The sequence below is a fragment of the Cetorhinus maximus genome, chromosome 19 (assembly GCF_964194155.1).
Source record: "Cetorhinus maximus chromosome 19, sCetMax3.hap1.1, whole genome shotgun sequence".
NCBI classification, from domain to species: domain Eukaryota; kingdom Metazoa; phylum Chordata; class Chondrichthyes; order Lamniformes; family Cetorhinidae; genus Cetorhinus; species Cetorhinus maximus.
Genome location: NC_135897.1, coordinates 72,367,778 through 72,390,004, shown reverse-complemented (window position 1 = coordinate 72,390,004; position 22,227 = coordinate 72,367,778). Strand labels below are relative to the sequence as shown.

The 22,227-nt window shown below is 41.4% G+C and overlaps 1 protein-coding gene across 8 annotated transcripts in view; it reads left to right on the top strand.

Annotated features, from left to right (window-relative positions):
- Window positions 1-22,227, top strand: part of mecom (MDS1 and EVI1 complex locus) — an 804,010-nt gene that overhangs the window by 767,918 nt on the left and 13,865 nt on the right. For all 8 annotated transcript variants that reach the window (XM_078564130.1, XM_078564129.1, XM_078564131.1 and 5 more), the window contains 3 exons: window positions 2,030-2,107; window positions 6,795-6,964; window positions 13,361-13,505. In XM_078564130.1, the coding sequence (XP_078420256.1) occupies window positions 2,030-2,107; window positions 6,795-6,964; window positions 13,361-13,505 (393 nt within the window). The remainder of the gene's footprint in view (window positions 1-2,029; window positions 2,108-6,794; window positions 6,965-13,360; window positions 13,506-22,227) is intronic.

The window sequence follows — 22,227 nt, the reverse complement described above, 5'->3', positions numbered from 1 at the left end:
AGATTTTTATTAATTGAATTTAAATTCCACCAGTTGCCACAGTGGGATTTGAACTCATGCCCCTAGAGCATTAGGCTGGGCCTCTGAATTACTAGTCCAATGACATTACCATTCTGCCACCATCTCCCCCAATGTAGGGCTGAAGAAGGTTGCAAAGTTAGGAAGGGGCAAAGCCATGAAAGCATGGTTGAGGATTTCAAAATCAAGGCATCATGGAATAGGAAACTAATGGAGGTCATCAAAATAGGCGAACGGGATTTAGGCAGTGACAATCTGAATGAATTAGAGTTATATAAGGTGGCATTTGGGAAACCAGCAAAACAGTTGAATCAGGAAGTGACAAAGGTGCAAATGGGTGTTTCCAAGGCAATGGGGGTGAAATCAGACCAACAACTGCTGATGCTTTAGAGATTAAAATAAGCAGTCTTGGTAATGGGCTGAAATTGAGATTTGAAGTTCAGTTCAGAGTCAAGCAGGACAGTGAGTTTGCACATTGTCGGAATGAACGTTCAAGGAGCATGATTGGATCAGGAGTTGAAGTATGGAGTTCCTGGTGGGACCAAAAATCACTTTGGTCTTTTTAAGGTTGACTGCAAAAACAATCATCTACACATAGAGGTCAGATATGCCACCCAATTACATGGCAACAGTCAAGTAATCAAGGTAGGAAGTGGACAGGTAAAGCTGGTACATTTTCTGTGGGGCTCAACTGCTAGCTGGCCTCAAGCTACATGAGTAATTTCCCATATTTTTATAAACTCCTTCATTCTGCTTTAATATGAGCATTTTGGAAGATTGCTAGCCTGAATAATACTATACCCCTCAGGAGATAATTGCAATCTGATGAGTTCTCTGCTGCTTTGAAGATAGCAGTCTACTTAGAGTACTGGATCTGCTGAAAAACTTGTACTCTGGCTAATTCTGTACTCATACTTCAATCTGGCTAGAACTGTACTCAGTGGTGATACTCCAGCCTGTCTGGTGCTGTGATCAGTAAACAAATTGAGAGACTGTCTGGTTTGACTCATTTGTTCATGAGTAGTTTTATCATCTTTGTATTGTGTACTTGGTTGGGAATCAAAAGTAATTGGTTTTTTTTTTGCTGTGTCTATATATGATTATATAATTTCAGAACACAAATATTATCCATATGTGGTTTGAGGAGAGCACAAGGCATTGGATCATTAATCTGTTGTTTTACGGTGATGGAATGTGCCATCCTCCAGTGTGTGGAGGCTAGATCACTGAAAGTTTTTAAAGAGGAGCTAGATAGATTTTTGAAATATCAGAGAGTTGAGGGCTATGAGGAGCTGGCACGAAAGAGGAGTTGAGGCCTTTTGCAGATCAGCCATGACCTTATTAAATGGCGGGGCAGGCTAGAGGGGCCGAGTGCCCTACCCCTGCTCCAATTTCTTATGTTCTTATTTTAATTGTGATGAAATGCTGAACAGAAACTAATGCCTCGCCCTGAGGCAGGAGGGAAAATCAAACAGAGGATCACTCCAGGCTGTTCTTGCTTGCCCCTGGGTGCTCAGTTTTAGAACGACACTGGGGGTGGGTGGGGGGGACCCTGGCGAAAATTGCATTCTTCCCTTGGCATGATGCACAAGGCAGGGTGGGGACCAAGAAAGCAAGAGAGTTCAAAGAAAGCAGTCTGTAATAAGGGAGTACTAGCGCAGAAAAGAAAACAATTGGGGATGTACAATTGTGTGCTCCTTCTATGCAGAGAGTTTGAGCACTTCTGAAAACCCCCTTTTGCTCCTAATTTCAGGAGGTGACAGCCAAAGTACTTAGTTGCCAGGAAAAGCTCTTTTCTGTTTCCTGCCTAACGACATTCAGATTGCTGTAATTAGAAAAAGAGGTTTCCTTTCAAGATGAAATTAACCACTCGAATCATTATTTATAAATAAATGGCATTTTACAAAAAATCTTTTCCTACTCCCTGTGCACCAAACAAAGTAATGCAAGATGAATTCCATGTCTGTTCCTTATAACAATCTGTCTGATCTTGTTTCTCTTCCCATAACAGATACTGCGGTAAGATTTTCCCAAGATCTGCAAACCTGACCCGGCATCTTCGGACACACACTGGAGAGCAACCTTACAGGTTAAAATGCATATATTATTGGGAATTACCATAAAATCCCAGCTATAAATTGTTCCTGTGTAGAAGTTGCTCCCTTACTTGAGGTGTTCACCAGTTAGTTTCAGAAAACAGTCATAGCCCTGAAATTAAAGTACAGAAGCACATGCAAGAAGATCTCATTTATACACTGTACTTCACAGTACACACACACAGAAATGGGGTAAATGCTTGTATCTTAGCTTTGAGGGAGCTCATATAAGCTGGCACATTAAATATATAGTATAAAAGCAAAATACCGTGGATGCTGGAAATCTGAAATAAAATCAGAAAATGCTGGAAAAACTCAGCAGGTCTGACAGACGCTGTCAGACCTGCTGAGCTTTTCCAACATTTTCTGTTTTTATATTAAATATATATTATATCATGATGTGGATCATGTTTTGCAATGACAGAGCCCCTGAATCTGGATCCAATGCACTTAAACATTTAAAGGACAAATAGGAATACATGTGTCAAAAATTACTTAATTATTATAACAATTTTTTGAAAATTCATAAAGCTCTCTTGCAGTGAGTTGAAAGTTGCTTTGAACATACACTTGTAACCAGATAGCATCTTCCATGTGTGCAAACTTAGAGGTCCATCTAGTTCCTATTGAATCCTTGTGTTCCATCTTGATTTTCTGGAACGTTTTCCCAAATATTATCCAGTAATCCGTGTGCATTTAATCTTGTACTTTTTTACACTTAGCGGGAATGGTACCAATCCTTCTGAAACTTCCAGCAGTGAGCTGGGGCAGTAGAATCACAACCAGAAATCTCAAAAAGGCGCTTAACGTGCATGCTATGAGAAAACATCCAATCACCCCCATGAATAGAACATTCATCACTTAAGAGTAAACTTAACATGAGTGACACAGCACATTGATGACTTTGTCACTCATCAGCTATGTTCCTTTCACACATGCAATAAATTCTGGTAGTACGGAGGAAGGAAGTGCAGCACTACAGGAGGTGACATCTTTCAGATGAGGCCTTAAACTGAGGCACCCATCTGCCTTCTTAGGTGGATGCAAAAAATCCCACAGCACCATTTCAGAAAGAAGCAGGCGAGTTACCCATGTTTTCCTGACCAATGTTTATCCCTCAATCAACATCCCAAAGGCAGGTTATCTGGCATTTATCACATTATTGTTTATGAGAACTTGCTGTGTGCAAATTGGCTGCTGTGTTTCCTACATTACAACAGTGATTACACTTCAAAGTACTTTATTGGCTGTATAGTGCTTTGGAACATCCTGTGGTCACAAAAAACACTTTATTAATGCATATTATTAATATTTATAATAATGATATTTATTAATTTTTATGGAATGGCTAAACCCTGTGTTAATTTATCTACCTACATATCCAGTTGTAATCCATCCTTATTATGTTTTTTGGACAGCAGTATCTCCCAATGTCTATAGAGTTATCTAGACTATTTCGTCTACTAGGGCCTTATACAAACGTGATAATAGTAGGCAGAAAAAGGCCAGCTTGTCTATCTAGCCTACCCTACACTTCTGATGGCTAGACCATTATGACCCAAAACTTATTTATGACTAGACTAGACACTTCATAGCTTACGCACGCACTGCACCACCACCACCCCTCCCCCACCCTCACCCAAACCCATCCACTGCAGTCAGGTTATCTCTTGGGAGAGTCAAAAATACAGAGAAAAATTCAGGGCCAATAAAGAGAAAAAAATCCTGGAAAATTCCCCTCCAAACCCTTCAGGCGAGTAAAACCAATCCAGGAGATCACATGGACCATGTGTTATCTGTTAATCCACTTACCTTCTCTGCAGACTGTAACGCCTTACAGTTCACAGAGAGACATAACCGGTAACACATGTGTAAATGTAACAAACAAATTGTGGTAGATTTTCAACTTATGCACCAGTTCCCCCTCCCCCCCAGCCCCCAACAACACCCCCCCGCCCCCACCCCCACCACCTCACCCCAGGCACCAAACTGGCATTGTAGATTGGTAGCCCAAAATAGAAACAGTCCAGTTCTCACTTCTACAAATTTGGAATGAAAATAAGAAGGGTTGTATAATGGCCAGCCAATTCACAGCACTAGCTTGATGCTCAGGCAGCCAGTTGAAAATGTGCTTCGTTATCTGACCATAATAAGCGATGTTTAATTAACTCAATCTACAGCAAATACACATAATCTCTCATCTGCTCCAAACTTACCCTCCACTCCCAGCCTTAGAAAAAAAAAAATCAGACTCTGTAACATCTTTGTGCGTGCACGTAATGCAACAGTAGAGATTGCTTATGGAAAATCCAGCCAAGGGCAACCCATGGTTAATGACTACAGAGATCCTTGTAACAATAGAAAGACTCTAAAATGCTGTGCAATCAGCAAACAGATTTTCAGTGATAAGACAGAGAAAAGTGATTTGGGACACTGCACGCGGCCTGCCCCCAAGGCTGTGCTGTTCCTGAGTGTACATGGCTGTGTGGAATCAAACTGCACCATCCATGGTTTATATATAACTGCAATCATGACGCAGGTTACACGTTTTCTAATGCTTTGTGAGACTGAAACAATTAGTACTGCATTAAATAATTTTCACAATGAAAAATTGCCATGCTTCATTATGCGACAGATATATTTTTTTTGAAGTCATCAAGAGGAAGTAAGTTGAAAAATAAGGGTGATGAAGTCTGTTGGCGATCTACCAGAAACAGCAGTCAGAATAATTATTTTATGTCTGTGTAACAGTTTATGGAGAAATACAGTAAAGGCCCAAGGGACCCTAAATGACTGTAGGGCATGAAAACTGATGCCTCAAGTACCAGCTTGATAGACTAAACTGCACACACTGGCACAGAATTAAACATTTACTCTGTTTATTGCAATCTTTTTTTGGAAGATAACAGAGCTTCCTTTGGGACTGGCAATTGAGTAGGCTAATCGTGGAAGAAGAAAAGATGTAATCACTGGACATAATTTTGCATGAAAAATCTTGGCCTTGTTTGTCATTCTTTAGAAGCTGCATCACACAGGATAGAGCGAGCTGAGCAATTTATAAATGTGTCATGTTACCAAAGACATTGAATCACAGAGGCCCTGCACTCTCAAACATATAGAAAAGAAGAAACAAGTACATCTGGGCTAGGGTTGCCAACCCTGCAGAATTGACCTGGAGTCTTCTGGAATTGAAGATCAATCTCCAGGACACTGCTGTGTGAAACCCTGGAGGAAAAATCATCAGGATGTTAAAAAGGGATTGGTCTTTTTGTCATTTTCTTTGAACATTTCTTTTTAACCAGATATAAAAATATTGAAAATGGGAAATAAAGACTCTTTGACAGACAGTCAAGCATCATCCAATTCGGTAATGAGTCTTTTTGCTTTCCAATTGGCAGAGGAAGGCAGTGTATCACAAGGATGGATGTGCTTGGCTGGAGCATGGGGGCAAGACATGTGATGAAACCTCCAGGAATACATTTAATCACAGTTGGCAACCCCAATCTGGGCCAAGTGCCCTGATTGTGTAACTTCTATTCTGAAGACTATGTAGCAAGTTATCTGTCAGAGAACATCACACAGCTGTATGATTCAGTGTTGCATCTCCATCTGTGTGTCTACAGTAATGACATTAGTCATAGAATTACATAAAACACTGTACAGGAAAGGCCATTCAACCAAACTGGTGCAGGTTAGTGTTAATGCTCAGCATGATCCTCCTCCCACCTTGCTTCATCTAACCCTATTCAGCATATAGATTTAATGATCTTCTGCCCAAAATAATATGTCAACTGCTTGTTTCCTTTCAAAGTCAGTGTTTTTTTTAGATGCACTGCCCTTCACTATCTCCCACCTTCTCATGAACTTCAGGTGAAAATGGAAGGCATACAGAGGATCCCTCATGTTCATTGGGCACAAGGTGCTTTAGTTAGGGAGGGAGGAAACTGTTTATTTCCTCATTCCCTCTCCATCACTCTGAAGGAAATATTTAATTGTCCATCAATCACTCCACCCAGAGAGCTAAAGAATATTGGTTAAAATTAAACAGTCTGACCACAGCTTTCCTTGGATTCACATGATATGTGTAGTTATTAAAACTTAATGGAGTACATGGCTGCCCAGAGCGCTTGGACCAAGATTGCAGCACTTGTTCAGTGCACTATATTGGTGCGAATGGGTTGCCAAGTGCTACAACCAAATCTCAGTGCATGAACCAAGCAATAAAAGCTTCTTCTTCAAGACTGACCACTATACTGCATCTCCCCTGGTTTCTAAAGGGCTTCCAGTGAGTACTCTGGAACTCTGAGATGCCATTGGTATTACACGTCAGCCATCAAGTAAAAATGATGATCACTGCCATGTTGAGAAAGTTTATCCAACACTTACCTCTTTCTCTTTAAAGAAATGTATGATTTTGTTAACTTTTCCTACTTTATGTCCTATATCATTTTCAGCCTGTCTAACAGGACTCTACCTAAATATAACTTAAGCACATTAAACTCTAGTAAACTAGTTTGATTCAAGGCATTATATTGAACAAGATCTCTATTGCTGGCACAATATGTGAGGTATCTTTTTTTGTAACATTCAAAACAGAAAAAATAACAAGGGCTTTCAAAACCATGAACAAGCCTTGATCTTAGGAAATATTACTTATCCACAATGTTTTTTTCTTTAAAGGTGTAAATACTGTGATCGCTCATTCAGTATCTCTTCCAATCTGCAACGGCATGTTCGCAACATTCACAATAAGGAAAAGCCATTCAAGTGTCACCTGTGTGACAGGTGCTTTGGTCAACAGACCAATCTGGACAGACATCTGAAAAAACATGAGAATGGAAACATGTCAGGTATGCAAGGAGAACTGGGCTTTGATATTGAGATTTGCCTTTGAACTTTGGACTGTAGTATTAAGTATTTCCAATGAATTTGGTTTAAAAGAAAATAGCTTCATAGATTAAAGCATGGATTTCATAAGTGCAGTGAGATACCAATCTAAGGCTGATCACTTCATGCAAAGGAAGGGAAAATGAGAATGTGAGTTATCCCCAATGTGCCGGTTAAGTGACACTGGTATAAGACTGGAAGCAGATCATTTCCCTGTCCATTTTACTTAGGAAGCGGTACAGGATAGGGGCAGACAAAATAACTACCTAAAGTAACAATGACTTTCATTTATATAGGACCTATCCTGTGGAAAAACATTGTAAAGCCCCTTCACTGAGGCATAATCAGAAAAACAATAGAAAATAAAGCTATTGAATTCAGCTTGAAGAAGGAAATATTAGGTAGGATGACCAAAAGCTTGGTTGAAAAGGTTGATTTTAAGGAGGAGAGGGAGGTGGCACAGGGTTAATGAAGGAATTCTAGAGTAGTCATTTGGTAGTACAGAACTTGAGCAATGCTGAAAAAAAACATTTTGTTGAATCTTTTTGTCCTGCACTCATCAGGACAATCGCAAGAATACCAATGTCAGGGGAAACAACAACTGTATACTGTATGAGAAGAGAATGCTGATTAGTTGGCAAGTAGACACTGATTGGTAGAGACATTGCCATGGAGAATGCACCAGTTAATAGTGACTGGCAGTTAACTGTCAAGCATTGTTTGAAATTTTAAACCAGGCAGCTTGACTCTGATTAATTAAGGCATTGCCCTGAGGAATGAACCAGTGAATAGTTATCACTTATTTTGTTTAGCTGAAATGGATGCAATGTGTGTACATGTGCTTCCTGTCTACAAAGAACAGGGCCCTGAGTATTAATATACATAGCTTCCAGTACACGCAAATGCGCCACATTGCAAGCCCAATTGACAATCTTAAATTGGTTGTCAGCGTAATTCTTACCACACTGAGGATTATTTAGCAGATGTTGTCCAATCACAGAATCACTTCTAATGTTGGACTCTGTCTTTTGAGTTTTGCAAGCACGGGCTGGTTGGGTACGGTCCTGTACCTTACCTGCTGCAAACAGCGGAAGGAACATGCTGTTTGATATGATCTGCCAGTCTTTGGGATATACGGCCTACATACCAAGCATCACACTGGCACTGAAAGTCATATACCACATTACTCCATTTGTGTAATAGGCAGAATGTCTTTTTGGTTTGATGGCAGCATCCTGTTAGCGGCAAACACCGCTCGTGTTGCTACTGCATAGCGGCAGCGTGAAACAGCTAGCTTCACCTAGTGATCAAATTTTTGAAATACCTTGCCCTTCCAGGGTAATCTGAGGTAGACTGGGCACTTTTCAGGGCCAAGGTGATGGCCTACGGCCCTTTCATGAGTTTGCTAAATATACAGTGCAAAATGATCTGATCATTTCCCCATTATCCCACAGGATGTCTTTGATGCACCCTATTTCAGCATCAAGCTTGAATGGTGAGCAAATGGCATGGGCCCTATTTACGAGGTTGCCAATAAGGCCAATCTTATAGTGTGTGGAACTGTAAGAGTCCCAACATGTGTACTGACCAGTGAAGGTAGGCTTGTGGTAGACTGTGTTAGAGAACCCAGTGGCAGATTTTTCAATTAGTACGTCAAGGAAAGGGAATTCATTTGACTGCTCTATGTCAAAGGTGAATTTGAGTGCAGGATGGAGCCCGTTAAGGCAGGCAAGGAAATTTATTAAATTAAGTTTAGCAAATGTATCGGAAATATGCAAGTGGTGGGAGGTTAGGTGTTATTCCATCAAAGACACGTTTCTCATGGAACCCAACAAAGATGTTTCTGAGAGCTGGGCCTAGAGGGGATCCCATGGGCATACAAGATGTCATTAAAGCTGAACTTAACTGCACGAGTTGCCGAGTTCGTAAGCTCAATGAATACTGATTCTCAAAATGGCAGTGGGTTTAGTTCACCATGATATGGTGCTGCAGCACAAATATCTTTGGCTTCCTTAAGTGGAACATTGGTGAATAGGCTAGCAATGTCAAATGAGCACATGGACACAGTGTTGCTATCGATATGCAAGTCCCGTATTGTCTTCGCAAATGTGAAGTAATCCTTCACTGTGTATCTGGAAAATCTGATCAGTTCTAAACTGATCGTAACAATTCACCCAACCATTTGGCCAATTCACGCTGTGAAGAACTCGTTATAGATAAAATAGGGCATAAAGGGACATCACAAGCAGGTTTTTACGGTCGGCGAGCGGGGGCGGGGCCCGCTTGCTGACACGTCAGATGACACGGGGATACGTTGGGCGTGCACCCCGGCATCAACCCGCGTCATTTAAACTTTCAGTTTGGTGGGCGTGCAGCCGATTCGGCTGCGCACCCACCGAACTGTCAACGGCCTATTAAGGCCATTAAAAAACTAATTAACTTGATTGATGGACCTGCCCGTCCAACCTTAGGGTTGGCGGGCAGGCCGGGAACCCAGGCGGGCCTCGGAAAAAGCATGGAACCTCATCCATGGGTGGGATGAGGTTTCATGAGGGCTTTTAAATGTTTATCAAATGTTTAAATAAAAGTTAAGGACATGTCCCAACTCATGTGACAGTGTCAGGGAAATTTTTTTATTACTTTTCTGTCAACCTTTGAGTCGGAACCGACCTCCTTGAGGCAGCACTTTGCCTCAGGGAGATCTGTGCTCTCTTCCGTGCGGATGTGTGAAAGAGCGCAGTCCCGGCTGAGGGAATCCCCCCCACCCATACCGGGAGCGCATAGCGCTTCCTGGCGGACATCATGCTGGGTGGGCCTTAAATAGCCTGCCCACGAAAATGGCGGCACCCCCCCCGACCGGGGGCACCGATCGGAAGGCCGGCCACCGATGCCCGCTCCTGCACCCCACCCCGATCGACAAGGGGAAAATGTTCCCTCACCTTTGTGTCTTAGGCAGCCCAGACATACACAGACGAAGCAAGCTGTGAGGCTGAACCCTGTCATATGTATCATGCGGCAGCTCATTGCTGTTACACAAGCCCAGCAAGCCTTTTTTTGAGCTTACTTTTGAGCAAGGTTGTCCCGTCATGTTGAGTGGCAGGTCCAAAGGATATGAATTTGTACCCGTCATTAAGAATGGCGTGCATTTTGTTGATATAGTCACGCTCGTGAAGGATGATATTCCTGTCCCTTTGTCAGGTTTATTGATGTGTATGTCCAGGTTGGTCTTAAGGCCTTGCAGCGCTGTAAGACATTTGCGTTGCATATCAGAATCAGACAGGTCGTCCGGAGTCCCATGAACCCCATGAGTCCCACACAGTCCCACGATTGAGTGAGCATTTATGCGAGATGAGATTGAACAGATTGGTAATAGGGTTGCTACTTTACGATGTGCCCCACATTGTGCTTGATCTGAGGTGCGCAAATTTCTTTCATTTTTTGATTTGATCTATTTGTGCCGCTATATTGGTTCAATAGATGACCACACCATACACAGTACCTATTTGAAACATATCCACACCATAAACCCGCACAAGCAGATGCAGTTTGGCAACGCAGTTAACAACGCCAGTAAACACGTAACAAGTGATCCTTTGTCAGTTAACCATTAACAAATTTGTAGACAGTCTTTATCTTTTCCCATTGAAGTCAGCCTTATATAAGTCTAGAATTTTAGTGACTGTTTCATGCTTCCCCTTTTCAAACATTACATTGCACTCAGTCATATTGGGCGGAACTTTCCGGCCCCACCAGCCAGCAGGATCTTCTGGTCCCACTGAAGTCAATGGACTTCCAGCTGGCTCGCAGCATCCACTATGGCAGGACCTGCCATGCTGGGGCTGGGAAATCCTGGCCATTATGTTTTCCATTAGGTAAATGTTCACACAATGTTAAGCTGTTAACTAAGCCTGACTCATTACTACTCACTACATCTAATATGGCATGCCCTGTTGTTGGTTCTCGGACATATTGCTGCAGAAAGATATCCTGGACAAACTCAAGAAATTCACTGCCTTCCTGACATGTGCTAATTTGTTTATCCCAGCCTGTATGAAAGTTTAAATCCTCCATTAAAATCACTCTGCCTTTGCTGCATACTTTTCTAATCTCTACATTTATACATTCTTCCGCTTAACAGCTATTGCCAAGGAGCTAAACACAATTCCCACACAATTTTAAATTGTTTTCTATTTCTTAATTTTACCCATAAAGTCTCCACCCTTACTTCTCATTATATCCTCTCTTAGTGATTAAGAATGAGAAGAATGCACCTCTCCCTTTACCATTTCCCCATCTTTCCTTTTGACCTTATAACTGGTGTACTTAGTTTCCAGTCCTGATTGTCTTGCAGCCTGCCAGCATGCAGGGGAAGGGGATTATGGGAGGATTCCATGAGAGGAAATGTGCGGCAACTTTCCTTACGGGACCTGGAGCACGCCTCCTGGTCCCACGATCGGAAGAAATCCCCTTACTTTGGAGAACCTCTTTATTTTCCTGTCAGCTTCTGATGTGCTTTGATCCACTGGGGAGAATTTCCCCACGCAGTCCTGGGTTAAAATCCAATCGGCGTTGACCTCGATACACATATTTTGATGAGTCTCCACTTGTTTCTAGTGGGTGCCTCAGCCATTAAGTGGCAGTGAGCAGTTATAGTGGTGGACAGTGATGTCAGTAAAAATGGGACAATAAATTTGAACACCCTATTTTAAAGGCCTCACTGCTCTGTCCTTTGCTGGTGGAATGGGTTTAAGCTCTCCCCATTGTCTCTAAATTGCTGAGTTGAGAGATCTGCATCACTGAAACCTGGCTGCATAGTTCAACATGGCTGCCAAGGTTTCTTGCCATTTACCTGAAAAATATTTAACAATACATACAGTAATTGTTATTCATTCAGTGCTGTCCATGCCCATTACACATCAATAACTGGTAGAATGAAACATGACTTCTTTCAAGCTGCAGCTTGTATAATCTTGCCTCTGTTTCTAAGTGAAAGTAGATGTGCTACAAGAAACAGGAAGATCACAACAGCTTGTTTTGGCACAAAAAGCCCTGTAACCAGAGTATTACACTGACATAGGATAACTGGACCCTAGCCAGTATAAAATGTCACCTTGGTCCAGTGAAAATAGGTGTTGGACAAGTAGACTATCAGCTGGTGTTTTATGGCTGTATTTTTTTTCGTCTTTTCTGGCCAGACAACTCTAAATCGTGGTAAACAGGGGAAATGCTTGTCAGTGAAACAATACCGATGATGAAAGCCCAGCTACTAAGGAAGAGAAAAGTAAATTGGACTCTGACAGCACTGCGGTCAATGCTGAAGAAATCCTAAAGGGGCTATTGTTACCATATCAAAGGTTTTGGACATATTCTATGCTTGGAGCAGACAAGAACAGCCCCCTTCCAAACATCTGCTTAGAAATTCCAAGCCAGTGCAAGACGTTTTTGATTCTGTGCATTTTCTTTTAGTTTAGCTTTGGTTATGAACCTCATATGCAATTTGTGGCAATTAATAGCATCACTGATTGATTGAATCACTGTGTAATCTGCTGGTTGTAAACTTGGGGTTGGAAGGTCAAATTCCTCTTAACAAAAAGCAAAAGAGTACCTGTTTTTCTTTGCAATTAACGGCCAGCCAGTGAAATCATTGCCCTGAAACTATTAGCATCTGAACACTTATGTATGCATATATGTTAGCAATGGTCTTAATCCATTTACAATAAATGTGTTGATGCCTCCTTGCAGAAATAGTTGAAAGATCAATTTTGGATAAATGTATTTGAACATTGATGAATTAATATCCCACTGCTTAATTTCAGGACCCACATGTTTCAACGTCACTGTTCCCTATGATTTCATTATTGGGCTGTTTACACCGGGGGTGGTGGGGGTGTGAATTTCCTCAGACCTTTTCCTGTTCCACCAATGTTGTATCGGTGGAAGTTTAGAAACTACCCCCTTTACACATGTAAATGGCATTTCTGCTAAACACCCATCAAAGTTATGGTAGAGGATTGATGAAACCCCAAGGAAATTGCCCTGACCCACTGCCCCCATCCCCACCACCCCACCTTAAAGTGCCATAAGTTTGTGAAGTCGCATGAATTGCCTCTGATGATGGGAAATGCTTTTCACAGATAAGATTTTCTCATGATGGAGCTGTTTGATTTGATAATTTCAATGGGATGGTAAAGGTATTAGCCTTTGCTTTCTCTGAGGAATTCTGTTTTCCAGTTTTCCCACAGTAGCCACTGTACAAAGACAATTCTCCAAACATTTGACTGTACAATTTCCCCTCTCTTTTTAGGTGACTGCTCCCCCAGCCAAAAACTAAAACATTCAACGTTGTCAATTTTCAACAGGTACTGCAACATCTTCACCTCATTCAGAAATAGATAGCAGCAGTGCCATTCTGGATGACAAGGAAGATTCCTACTTTACAGAAATCCGGAATTTCATTGGAAACAGCAACTACACTGAACGTTCCCCGGGGAACTTGGAGGAGAGGTGAGGAACATATCTTGCTGACAGAGCAAGCGCTGGTTTCCGTGTTCAAGCAGGAAACATTTTTATTGCCCTACTCAAAATGCATTTTAATTGATTTTGTTGTATTATTTTTTGCCACCTTTGCCAATCAGGTCAGTAGCATGTAAATATATTAATTATTATTAAGTACTGTTACAGGAAGACAGATGCTCTGGGAGCATGAGACCTGTGACTGTAACTGGCATCAGAACCATTTTGTGGATCTGAGGATGGAGCAGATACAGTACAGTATACCTTGAATGGCGTAGTGTTTAAGTTCCTACTGCACATCCATGAGAGGCTGGGCTAGGAGTGGTATAGGTAATGTTCAAAAAGCAGGAAAATCTGGTGTGGTTCTGAATCAGGGAAATGTTTCTTGGTGCTCACAAAGATGGGAAGGCAAGGAGAAGAGATGGAAGAAGATAAGATGCAGACTGCTGAAGAGAGAAAAACACACATTTGAAGAAAAAAAAAATAGACCTTTAGTTCATACTCTGTAGGTAACATTGGCCTTGTCACAAAGCTCATGCAATGAAAAGATTTCACCCTTTCATGCAAGGGATTGCTTCAGTCCTTAGTCACTCAACACACAATTAGCTCATCACAATCAAACAGTGATTTGAATAAATCTGTGGCCTGGTCTCCTGATTTACAGATGTAACACACAATCTGGCTATGGAGTTACAGCATTGAGAACAGCATTGAAAAGGGATACCTCCCTTTTTAATCATTTACACCTGTAACTCATTCTGAATACTGAAATCAAAAGGATATTTCTGGCATCATTGTATCAACAACATTTTTGTTATTTTAATTTATTGGCTCACGAGATGTTACTTGTAGTGGAATCATATATCCATAACCACACGGCTGTAATATGTGCTCATGTGTCATTAAGTAGGTAAATTTAACTTTTTCATTCTTCCTTCTTGAAATCAGACATTTGATGGATAACTAAATACATCCATGCTGTATTACGGTATTAATCTAACAATACACAAGATTACAATTTTTGAGAGGTAAATTTAGGTGGTCTCTCGGAGGCCTGGCAAAAATGTGACAGTGAATGAGTATGGCTCTGACCTTTAATTTTATACCAAAACTACAAACACTAAATGTTATTAACAAAAACATCTAACAAGATCACATATGCTTCCATGAGAAAAGTGACTGTGTTCCAGATGCTCACAGGTCGCACACTAATTAGGTACCTGATTATATCCAGAATATCTCACGGGCAGCTAAGATGTATAGGCCAATGCAAGTTCAGTTGAAATCTCAGGTTATTCAGGCACAACCCATCAAGTAGGAAACTGTAGAGGTGTTGGAATGAACTCTTCATATCAGTTTTCACACGTGAAGACTGCAGGCAAGTTGCAGTCCTCATTGTCCCAGAAATCTAAAACAGATGTACAGCTTGGTAAAGTATGTCATGGAGAAGCAAGAATTAAAAGACCACAGGGATGCCTGGCCAAGATGAACTATGCTGTGGAATTGCCCACAGAAATGAACAAGGAAATGGAGCGCAATGTTGGTTAATATTTGTATGAGCTCTATAAACATAGGAATGTATCTTCACGTAAATAGATAATTGGAAAATCATGTAATGTAAAAAAAATAAATTCTGCATACATTTTGGGATTTCAGAACATTTTGATTAACACTGGAAGTGGGAGAAACCCTCAAAAGCATTTCACTCAAAGCTGTTACCATTTATTTAAACAGTGCAGAAGCTATGGCACAATCAGTTCTGGGGTTAATAGATCATATGTCTCATAAATCCATTGGAATTGTTTGAGGTGGTTACAAAATTAGTCAGTAACATATATCCAATTGCTATAAGTTATTTTGATTTTGTAAAGTATTTAATAAAATTCCACATGAGGTTTTTAAAGAAAACTGAGGCTCAAATGGCAAATTAGGTAGCTGTAATGAACATTTTATTGGCAGTTGAAATAAAAGATAGTGCTACATGTCTGGGACGTAAATACAGCTGAAGTTCCACTGAAGTCTACTGGGTGTCCTCTTTACCCTATTTATAAACTATAGAGGATGGGCTACTTCAAATAGGAATGAGATAATTTACATTAGAAAACAGATTTTTGAAAAATTGTTGGTGACATCAAATAATGTTACCAGTTAACTAAAGCAGGAAGATTGTTAAAGTTCAGTGGGATTTGGATTAAGTTAAGCATACGTAGTAAGGAATGATGAATGGATTTTTGTTTGGATAGAAATGCTAGTAATGCATATTTAAGCAGGAAAAATTAAACATGTTCATAATGACCAATGGCAAAGGTGGAAAACAGAGGATTCACATATACAAAAGCAAAATAACGTAGATGCTGGAAATCTGAAATAAAAACAAAAAATGCTGGAAAAACTCAGCAGAGCAGGCAGGTGTCTGTGGTGAGAAACAGAGTTAACATTTCAGGTCAATGACTTTTCAGTTCTGATGAAAGGATTCATGTGTGACTATTTGTTGTAAAGAACTGTCAATGTGAGGCTGTTATCAACAAAGCTAATCAGATAGTTGAATTTGAGAGATTTTTTTGTCGTAACAACAGGATTTTAGCTTAGTGGGAAGGCCACACTTGCAACATTATGACCTTTATCGGGACCTGAAAGCATGTGGCAACCCGCCTTGGCCGTTTATGGGACCCCTGGCTGCATTTTTGGCCACCTGGCATCTAATTAGTGGCCGTCAGGGCTCCTTTGCCTTTAAAGAACAAGAGCCCACCTCCCAGAGCAGCTGGCAGATTAGCAGTGCCATCAGAAGCAGCGGCCACTACTTGCACTATGTCTGGAAGACAAGGATGTCATGGGAGCAACCTGCCCTCCCAAACAGGTAAGTAAGGACTGGGGGTGCCAGGAGCAGTCACAGTGAGGGGAGAGATGGTGGGTATTGGTGAGGATGGGGGGATACCATTTCCACTGGGAAGACCCCTCTGTGGGCCACAAAGTGCCCGAATAATAGGCCCGCAGGGAAGGCATCATGGTTCACCAGGTGATCTCCCCTCTTGGGGAGAGACCATCCACCACTGATTAAATGCCAGCAGTGGCAGGTGGAGGCCAACTGAGCCACTTAAGATGGAAGTAAGATATTTAGCTTAAACACAAGACAAGAGAATGCAAGCACAAATTTAACAAGAAGTAAGTGGGACTGTGTTTCTTTCACATAGATTGATAGGTGGAATACATTGGCCTCAGAAGTAATTAATCCTTTGTTAATTTGTTTAAAGAAGAATTAAAAACATTTCTGATGAACTGCACAGACACAGGGCTGGACTTCACAAGCCCTGGAGGGATGGGCTGGGAGAAGGGGCTTGGATGGGGAGGGAAGGCGAAGTTTGGAGCACCTGTCGTCTTCCTGCCAGTGACACTTCACCAGTGACGGAGAAGGTGGAGGACGGCCTTCCTGCCCAGAGGCCAATTGAGCCACTTAAGGGGTCAATTAAATGCTAATATTTAATCAGCAGTGGATGGTCTCTCTCCTGGTGAATCATCGTGGCCTCCCTGCGAGCCTATTATCCAGGCACTCTATGGCCGCTCGTAGAATAAATTCCTTAGAACCAACAGGAGAAGGAAAGGGCTGGCCAAGAGGTGTCCTGAGGATGTGAACAGCAACCAAATAAATACAAGTTCCTTTTTTTATTTTCTGTCTAATGCTTCACTCATTACTTTTGAAGAGCAGCAAGAAATTTCAGAGAACTTATTCTCTTTGAAAAGTTTAGTTGTAGATGTTCAGCTCACTCAGATTAATCCAATAGGGTCAATTACATCCTGGTGGCTACCATTGACCAGAAATTTAACTGGACCAGCTATATTAATCCAATAGCTACAAGAGGAGGTCAGAAGCTGGGAATTCTGCAGTGAAGAACTCACCTCCTGAGTCCTCAAAGCCTGTCCACCATCTACAAGACACATGTCAGGAGTGTGATGGAATACTCCTAACTTGCCTGGATGACTGCAGCTCCAACAACACTCAAGAAGCTTGACGTCATTCCAGGATAAAACAACCCACTTGATTGGCACCCCATTCACAAAATTCACTCCCTCCACCACCGACGCACATTGGCAGCAGCGTGTACCAAATCCAAGATGCACCGTGGCAACTCACCAAGCCTCCTTCGACAGTGCCTTCCAAACTCACAACCTCTACCATCTAGAAGAACAAGGGTAGTAGATGCCAAGGAACACTACCACTTGCAAGTTTTCCTTCAAGTCACACAACATCCTGACTGGGAACTATCTCGCTGTTCTTTCACTGTCGCTGGGTCAAAATCTTTGAATGCCCAAACAGCACTGTGGTGCACCTAAACCAGAGTTCAAGAAGGTGGCTCACCACCATCTTCTCAAGGTCAATTAGGGATGGGCAATAAATACTGGCCTAACCAGTGACACTCCCATCCCATGGATGAAGAAAAAAAAAAGGCCAGGATTTTCCAGCCCTGCCGTGGGCGGGACATGCCGCGGGCAAGGTGGCACCCCGGCCAGAAGCCCATTGACTTGCAGCAGGACCGGAAGATCCCGGTGGCAGGCGGTTGTAGAAAATCCCACCTGTAGAGTCCATGAACTGTGTACATTGTGCATGATTTCTTACAGGCCGTAATACATTATGCATCCTTTTCTCATCTATATTTTACATATTCTTATTACCGCACTCCAAAACATTTTTAAAATCAGATACATTATCAATTTAGTGGGAAGCTGGAGGAGTGTAGAAATTGCTGTCAGCATAAAACATTCCAATGGCAGCAAATTTCTAATAGCGGCCAGGAATGTTAATGTATTTACTCATTAGCCATTTCCTTAGGTTCTGGTTAGGTATTTCCTCAGCGCTACTCTTACTCCATCAGCATAATTTTGCCTGAACAATGGCGGGAAACCCACTTACGCGTGTGAATGTGGTTTGCAGCACACTTTCGGCAAAGACTCGGCGAAGGACCTGGAGTAGCTCTGAGGAAATTTCTAACCTAACAAAATTGCTGAATGAAGACTTTGAACCAGTAGCTCTATTACACTCAAGTAATTCCACCACGGCAATTAAACCAACAGATTGGAGGCTTAAGTGGGAAGCACAGCATGTTGCAACAGTGACACATCGCTTGTCTGTTGTGCCAAATTTGCACAGTGGTTGCTGGAGAGGTTGCAGTGAAAAGTTTGAGGGGGGAAGTTGGTTCAAGTTTTCTTTGTACATGCCAGGTTTTTGTGTACTTTGGGGATTGTATGTAATGTTCCACTCACACGGGACATGTAGATAAAGACCAACAAGTGCAGGAAAGGGCTGACTGTGATGTCAGGTGGCATGCATGGCATTCCGTCAATTCCTGCTCGTGTGCCACACAGCAGGTCACCCATATTACGCAGTGTAATCTCACAATGGCAGTAGAGATTTACCTGAGGAGACTGAGGTTTAGCAAGAGATATTGACAAATTGAGTCATCTCCTTCGGGAAATTCCCCATAAAATACATTCTATTCACAGAGCACTAGTAATTGCTGTTGGAGCCACAGTGACCCTCAACTCTTGTGCATCAGGCTTCTTCCAGCCTCTGCATTGTCAGCCAGCTTGCTGTCCACAGATGAAGGAGTTCACAGGTTCAGCAGGACAACAATCATGGTGCTTTCACAATTGACCAGCCAGAAGAATGTCAGAAAGCAACAGAAATGTTGGCTTTCCCATAATCTAGAGGATCATTGATTCGTCAGGTCAATATGGCTGATCCAGTTAAGCTACTTGTTGTTTACAACCCTTGACAGTGTTGATAGTCAGGAATTGACTGATCGCAGTGCTGTCGAAGGTCACTGAATGTGATTGGACTTTTTCTTATTCAGAGAAAGTTATTGTCTGGCCCTCATGTGGCACAAGTGTTACCTACCACTCGGTGTCAAGGGTAGTTACTCTCACTTCACCTCTAGCATTCGACTTGTGTTCAGATCCATAAGACCATAAGACATAGGAGCAGAAATTAGGCCATTTGGCCCATTGAGTCTGCTCCGCCATTCAATCAAGTTTCTCAACCCCATTCTCCCGCCTTCTCCCCGTAACCTTTGATCCCCTTACAGATCAAGAACGTGATCAGTCTTTCACATACTCAGGATGTCCTAAAGTCCATTAAAACTAATAAATTACTCTTGAAGTATGGCCACTGTTTTGTACGCAAACAGGGCAGTCAATTTGCAAACAGCAAAGCCCCACAAGCAACAATAATATGGATGACCAATTTGTATATTTTTAGTAGTGTTGGTTCAGGGATCAATATTGGTCATCATACTAGAAGAACACTGCTGCTTCACATAGTGCAGTGGGACTTCTACACTCACCTGAGCATGCAGAAGAGGCCAAGGTTTAACAAATCCAACAGACAGCATTTGAACAATGCAATATTCCCTCAGTACTGCATTAAGATGTTAGAATAGCTTCTGTGTTTAAATGTTGGAGTTTTAACCCACAACCTACAGATTCAGAGGCAAGAAGGTTGCCAAAGCTGAGACCTACAGGCTAATGACTCTGGTATTTCAGGTTCCTGAGAGTACATCTAGATGGTAGAGTGTGAATGCAGCTGCTAATGTGGAGTTATGATTTAACTGAGCAACAAAATGAGGAATGATCAGAGTAAACTTGCCTGATTAAATTGTGGGTACCAAGCTGCTAGGTTTAACTCTATATCCTGAGTCGCACTCACCATTCATATGGCGATCTAGAAGCTAAGCCTAGCAACAAGTTATTGAGCCACACATTTTGATGATGGATTACTCCAGAGCTTTAAGACTTGATGCTGAATCTTTTTTTCTCCTATTAAATCGTTTTCCATTAATTTTCTTGAAAGGAATGTTTTTTAAAACATTTTTTCACTCAGTTTCATTAAGCTCCGGAGTCACATTTAAATCTAAGATTAGGTGCTCACATTTTTTGTCGGAGTGTTTTTTTTTTGTTCTTGTTAATTTTGCATAACGTTTTTAAACATCACAAAGATTACAGAGATAAAAATCTTCCCAGTTCACTTCAGTTTTCCCCCCTTTGTAAATGGCAACAGGAATGATAGAAAATATCAAAGCTGAAATATGTAAGATGAAATTTGATTAAATTAACATTACGTGCACATTAAAACTTCTCTTGGTGATCGGGCTTTTTCTCTTGCCAACATCTGGCCTCAACATGTAACAATGCAGGAAGTTGGTAAAGAAAGACGAGGTCAGGAGGTCACACAATGTTTCCTTTCTAACTCCTGCACTTTCAGCTGCTTTTGATGGATATTTTATCCTCTGCAAATTACTGCATTTGAAAGTGTAATTAGCGATTTTGTTTTCTTAATCATCTAGCCTTATTCTTTTGGTATCGAGCCAGTTCTACATCGTTTATGACAGACCTGCAAGCTGGCAGTTTGGACTATGCTCAATCATACTGCCTTCATGTCTGTCCAAATCTCATTATTGTCACACATTGATAAGAAGAGACTAAATATGGGATGATTTTCTCAGCAGATGTAACGCAAAAATTCATAACAAGGATTTTTTCTTCCTCTGTCTTCCTATCTTTGTTAATTGTTAAAGGTACAACCCCACTGACTTCCACTAATGATCTTTACAGTCTGATTATACGGCAGATAATGGACAGATAGGAAACACAGCTGAGAATAGTTGGATACAGAAGAAAAATGGTGAGTGTCTGGGAGATAGGTATGCTCTCATTTGGGAAAAATAAAGAGTACATACAGAGGAATGTTAAGAGATTACAGTTTTTACCCGAAGGAGCATTTGGATGTAGGGAAATAGTTCAAGATGGAGGATACACACTCAGAACAGGGGAATTTAAGGAATACACACTGGAACAGGCGAATAGTATTTAATCTCATACCAGCAAGATATGTTCTCAATATTGGCTTAAATGTAAGAGAATCATGCTGCCCTTTAAACTTTTAAGCTGAAACCAGTAATGATTCTTGTAATGGGATATTCTTAAAATTACAGATTTGTGTTGAGCTTTCTATATTCCATGCGCTGTCATATAGTTTGTTATGGATTTAAGACTCACATACTTTAATGCAGTGGTGTAGATTTTCTTACTTGTAAGCCTTGCTTGTTTGATGGACTTTTATGTAGTTGTAGAAATATTGTTTGGAGAAGAATTAAACATATTACTAGGGAAACCTTGCATAAGGATGGAGATGCACTGCCTCTGTTCCATTGATTCTCTGACAGTGTTATATTTCGGATGGGTTGAGGATTTACACAAGGATAATATTCATTAGTAAGAAATTTTGTGCATTTTTCAAAAGGAGAACCATGGACTGTTCTCCAGCTATAGCACGACGGCATGTCTTCCAAGCATCTGAATTACTCTGTACCCTTCTTTGTTAACAAATCTCACTCATGATTTGCCTTAGCTGACATAATCAGGAATATTGGCAGAAGTTAATCCCTGCATTGTACAGTGAGCTGAAGTTCTGCGTCTATCTCACTGTTAATGCCAGATATTTTCAGGTTCAGATATCCACAGTACCTGGCTCCTGTCTCTGCCGCATCTGTGGGGCAGCTCTCTGCACTGGCCAAGCTATGGTTTCTTTTCAATACACCTTGATCTGAGCTCAATCTCTTCAACCTTGTCAGAATTTCAACTCCAATGATACTGAACACTACACATTCTGAGTATACTTGTAGTTTCACACTCTTCAATCTACCAATAAAGCATTAAAAGCACT